The sequence below is a fragment of the Palaemon carinicauda genome, chromosome 24, assembly GCF_036898095.1.
Source record: "Palaemon carinicauda isolate YSFRI2023 chromosome 24, ASM3689809v2, whole genome shotgun sequence".
In the NCBI taxonomy this organism is placed as follows: domain Eukaryota; kingdom Metazoa; phylum Arthropoda; class Malacostraca; order Decapoda; family Palaemonidae; genus Palaemon; species Palaemon carinicauda.
The window spans coordinates 102451172-102456171 of record NC_090748.1 but is presented as its reverse complement, the minus strand read 5'-3'; the positions used below and the strand labels follow the sequence as shown (position 1 = coordinate 102456171).

The window sequence follows — 5000 nt, the reverse complement described above, 5'->3', positions numbered from 1 at the left end:
GCCCCGTTAAAAATCTTTATCAATTTCTGCCTAGCGCTAGCCAAACTGGGGTTCGAGTCCCGCTTAAACTCGATAGTTTCTTTAGTGTCTGCAACTTCATCATCCTTGTGAGTTAAGGAAGGGGGGAGGGGACTGTTGATTTGTGGGGAGCCTATAGGTCTACCTGTTGAGTCATCAGCAGCCATTGCCTGGTCCTCCCTAATCCGAGCTTGGGAGGAGAGGGGGCTTGGGCACTGAATATATATATATATATATATATATATATATATATATATATATATATATATATATATATATATATACATATATATATATTCAATTTCTTGGTCAGGTCTCGGACCTTGTTCTACTAGCTAGGGCACTGTCACTATCCCTTCCTTCTGCCATTCATGAGCAACCTTTAAAAATGCTCAGATATCTCGAATAAGTTAACATTACCTCAACATTAAGATTTAAACTTCATAAAAATGGGAAATTGCTTAAAGAAACAAAAAGGTTTATTTTTTATATGATTCAAAGGACTAAGGCCTTATAAAAGCGACATTACAGCGCCCTCCTTTTGTGTCCTTTCGTTTAGGGTAACATAGGACTCCTAGAAGCCAGGGAAGAGGATGTTATACAGCCAGTAAAACCAAGGAATGGGGGACTGTATTCATTGCGTAATGGCACTGAATACCTCGCTTAAAGGGAACGGGATGCTACGAGAGAGAGAGAGAGAGAGAGAGAGAGAGAGAGAGAGAGAGAGAGAGAGAGAGAGAGAGAGAGAGAGAGAGAGAGAATTAAGATTTCTTGAAATTTCTGAGGATAATTGAATTCAATCATTTTAACTGTTCCTATGAGAGAGAGAGAGAGAGAGAGAGAGAGAGAGAGAGAGAGAGAGAGAGAGAGAGAGAGAGAGAGAGAGAGAGAGAGAGAGAGAGGAAAAAAAAAACAGGATTTCATGAAATATCCAAACATAATGATACCAGTGATTCTACCTTTTTACAGAGAGTCAATATTGTTATTATTACTATTATCATTATTATCATGGTTATTATTATTATTATCATCATTATTATTATTATTATTATTATTATTATTATTATTATTATTATTATTATCGAAACTACAACCCTAGTCGGAAAAGCAGGATGCTAGAAGCCCAATGGCTCCAACAGGGAATAATAACCCAGTGAGGAAATGAAATAAGGAAATAAATAAACTTCAAGAGAAGTTATGAACAATCAAAATAGACTATGATACGAACAATAACAACATTAAAACATATCTTTCGTGTATAAACTATAAAAAGAGACTTATGTCAGGCTCTTTAACATTTGCAGCAAGTTTGAACTTTTGAAGTTCTATCGATTCAACTCTGATTATTATGTTCATTGATAAAAATTTGCATTAAAAAAACCGTAAATGTCTGGCAACATTTATTCCAGGATTTTTACCGTTTTAAAAACGGATATATTGACGTAAAGGAGTGATATTACGATCACAAAGCCGTAAAAGATAATAACAATGTATGGTGAAATTTCGGTCGCCTGTATTTTACCGAAATACGGTTGAGAACAGTATATTTTTACGGAGAATTTCCGATTAAAATTACGGATTTTTTTAACAGTGTTCTATAAGATAATAAAGTTTATTATTTACACGTAAAAGATAAGAACAAATTAAGATAGAATTACGGTCGCCTGTATTTTACTTAAATACGATATGGGAACAGTATATTTTTACGGAGATTTTCCGATTAAAATTACGGATTTTTTTTAACAGTGTTCTATAAGATAATAAAGCCTATTATCTAACTCTCTCCTTTATCTTTTTTTTCAGATCTAGATCGCATCCAAAGACTTCAAAAAGATACCAAACAATGCCACTTACGGTTCCAGGAACAAGATAACGACATCAGCCCTCAAAGATGATGCATTTAGAAGCCAACCAAAATCAGCTGAAGAAAATCGGAAATGAAAAGTGATAGAGAAACAGAGCGAGAATCCTAAATCGATAAAAGAAAAGAGAACAGGAAAGTCGTGGACTATCTTCTTCTGCTCGTTCGAAAATGGAGACTTGGAATTGTCTACGATTCAGGAAATTGTCTGGCATCGCCAATTTGTGGATGCTGCATCTGGCAACACTGACCTTCATTTGCTGTCCTATTACCATATCGTCAGGTAAGCAGATTTTTCTGATTTTCTGAGCATTTTGTGGCAACTTGAAAAACAATTGGAAGGATAAAATGGAATTTCTAACTAGAAGGATAAATTGGAATTTCAAACTAAAAGGATAAATTGGAATTTCAAACTAGAATTGGAGTTTCAAACTAGAAGGATAAATTGGAATTTTAAACTAAATGGATAAATTGGAATTTCAAACTAGAAGGATAAATTGGAGTTTTAAATTAAAAGGATAAATTGGAAGGATAAACTGGAAGGATAAGTTGGAAGAATAAATTGGAATTTTAAACTAGAAGGATAAATTGGAATTTTAAATTAGAAGGATAAATTGGAATTTTAAATAAGAAGGATAAATTGGAAGGATAAACTGGAAGGATAAATTGGAATGATAAATTGAAAGGCAGACCTTAGTCCAATGGTCCAATGTCGCCTACATGAATAAATTTCAGACAGGGAATTTTTCTATTGAGGTGGGCTATGTGGTAACGTCCCTGACCAGTGATCGCCAAATTAAGGTTGATCGCATCCAGCTCAAACTTGTTAGTTCCTTTAGTCGCTGCAACTTCACCATCCTGAGGGTTTTCAGGTAGACCATAGGTCTATCTTCTGAGTCATAAGCAGACATTGCCTGGCCCTCCTTGGTCCGAAGTTGGGTGGAGAATAGTCGTTGCAACCTCACCATCATTGTGAGCTAAGGATGAGGATTTTGGGGGAGCCTATGGGTCTATTTGCTGAGTCATCAGCAGCCATTGTCTGGAGCTCCTTGGCATTAGCTTGGGCGGATAGGAGGCTTAGGCACTGATCATATGTATATATGGTCAGTCTCTAGGGCATTGTCCCTTGCCTCTGCCATTCATGAGCGGCATTTAAACCTTGCAATCTTTATAATAAGCTATTCAATCTTTAAACCTTGAAATCTTTATAACGGGTTATCTATAAATATCTTTTTAAAACTATTTTTATCAAAATTGCACTTTTTACCTCAATGTGATTGAAACTACAAGTCTTGAATTCAAGTGTGAGATAAATGAAGAAAATATGGTTCTCAATGCACGCTTGCCAGATACAATTTACAAGATGTAGAATATATCTGTTTTCGACATTGCTTTAGTATTTTAGAAATTATTGAGCTTAGACATACATACCTATATACATATATATATATATATATATATATATATATATATATATATATATATATATATATATATATATATATATATATATATATATATATAGGGTGTAAACAAGTACAATATCGTACTTCGTTATTATACATATTATACTCATACATTTATGTTCATTATATATATATATATAATATATATATATATATATATTATATATATATATATATATATATATATACATATATATATACACATATATACACATATATACATACTCAAACATGTACGTGAATAGGATTGTAAGATTATTTTAGTAAAAGAATAAATAATCAATTAATGTCGTTATATAGCCCATGGATAGGAGCAAAATAGAATACAAAGGAGCTATGTCTATTCATGAAGACTGAAAGTGTGCGAGATACGGTTTATAGAATACCTATGGGTTGTAATACATATTCTATATGAAAAAAAAAAGGACACGAAGATATGGAGTAGTTAGTAGAAATCGAATTTCTAACGAATACGAAAATGGAGAGAATTTCTTGGAAGTTTATTCAGTTATTCATGATTGCTTGAGGATTGATATGAATAAAAAATAGAAATATTTATTTTTGTTGTTGTGCTGTTGTGCGAAGATAGTCAGACCAAAAAGGTTCAACTTGAATTTGATGGGGTTAAACCTGTCAGAATCTCTCTCTCTCTCTCTCTCTCTCTCTCTCTCTCTCTCTCTCTCTCTCTCTAAAATTCATATCCATTGTCTAGTGAAAGAAAAGAAAACTGGTCACAAGGCTCTCTCTCTCTCTCTCTCTCTCTCTCTCTCTCTCCTCTCTCTCTCTCTCTCTCTCTCTCTCTCTCTCTATCAAAAATCATATCTATTACAGAGTAAAAGAAAAAAAATTATCACAAGACTCTCTCTCTCTCTCCTCTCTCTCTCTCTCTCTCTCTCTCTCTCTCTCTCTCTCTCTCTCTCTCTCTCTCTCTCTCTCTGTCAAAAATCATATCTATTACATAGTAAAAGAAAAAAATGTATCACAAGACTCTCTCTCTCTCTCTCTCTCTCTCTCCTCTCTCTCTCTCTCTCTCTCTCTCTCTCTCTCTCTCTCTCTCTCTCTCTCTCTCTCTGTCAAAAATCATATCTATTACATAGTAAAAGAAAAAAATGTATCACAAGACTCTCTCTCTCTCTCTCTCTCTCTCTCTCTCTCTCTCTCTCTCTCTCTCTCTCTCTCTCTCAAAAATCATATACATTGCATAGTAAAAAAACGAGTCAGAAGACTATAATTTTCATGCTTTTCATTTATATACAATAGCAATATACATCACATGATATTAAGAAATTAATATTGTTGAAGGGGTGAAGAAATTTATATGTACCTTAACCGCCTGATAAATAGATAGATAGTAAGATAGAGATAGATAGATAGATAGATAGAGATAACTTCTGTTAAAAATACTTAAACATTAACTTCTTGATATCATATGACGTACATTGCTATGAATATACATGAAAAGCATCAGAATTATAGTCTTTTCACCCGTTTTTTTCCCCTATGCAATGTATATGATTTCAGAGAGAGAGAGAGAGAGAGAGAGAGAGAGAGAGAGAGAGAGAGAGAGAGAGAGAGAGAGTCTTGTGACCAGTTTTTTATTTTACTATGCAATTAATGTTTTTTCAAGAGAGAGAGAGAGAGAGAGAGAGAGGAGA

The 5000-nt window shown here is 33.8% G+C and overlaps 1 protein-coding gene across 1 annotated transcript in view; it reads left to right on the top strand.

Annotated features, from left to right (window-relative positions):
• The window catches only part of LOC137617937 (uncharacterized), a 38357-nt gene that overhangs the window by 18846 nt on the left and 14511 nt on the right, over positions 1–5000 (top strand). Inside the window, exon 2 of the mRNA XM_068347879.1 lies at positions 1822–2162. Within this exon, the coding sequence (XP_068203980.1) occupies positions 2051–2162 (112 nt within the window). The 5' untranslated portion in view covers positions 1822–2050. The remainder of the gene's footprint in view (positions 1–1821; positions 2163–5000) is intronic.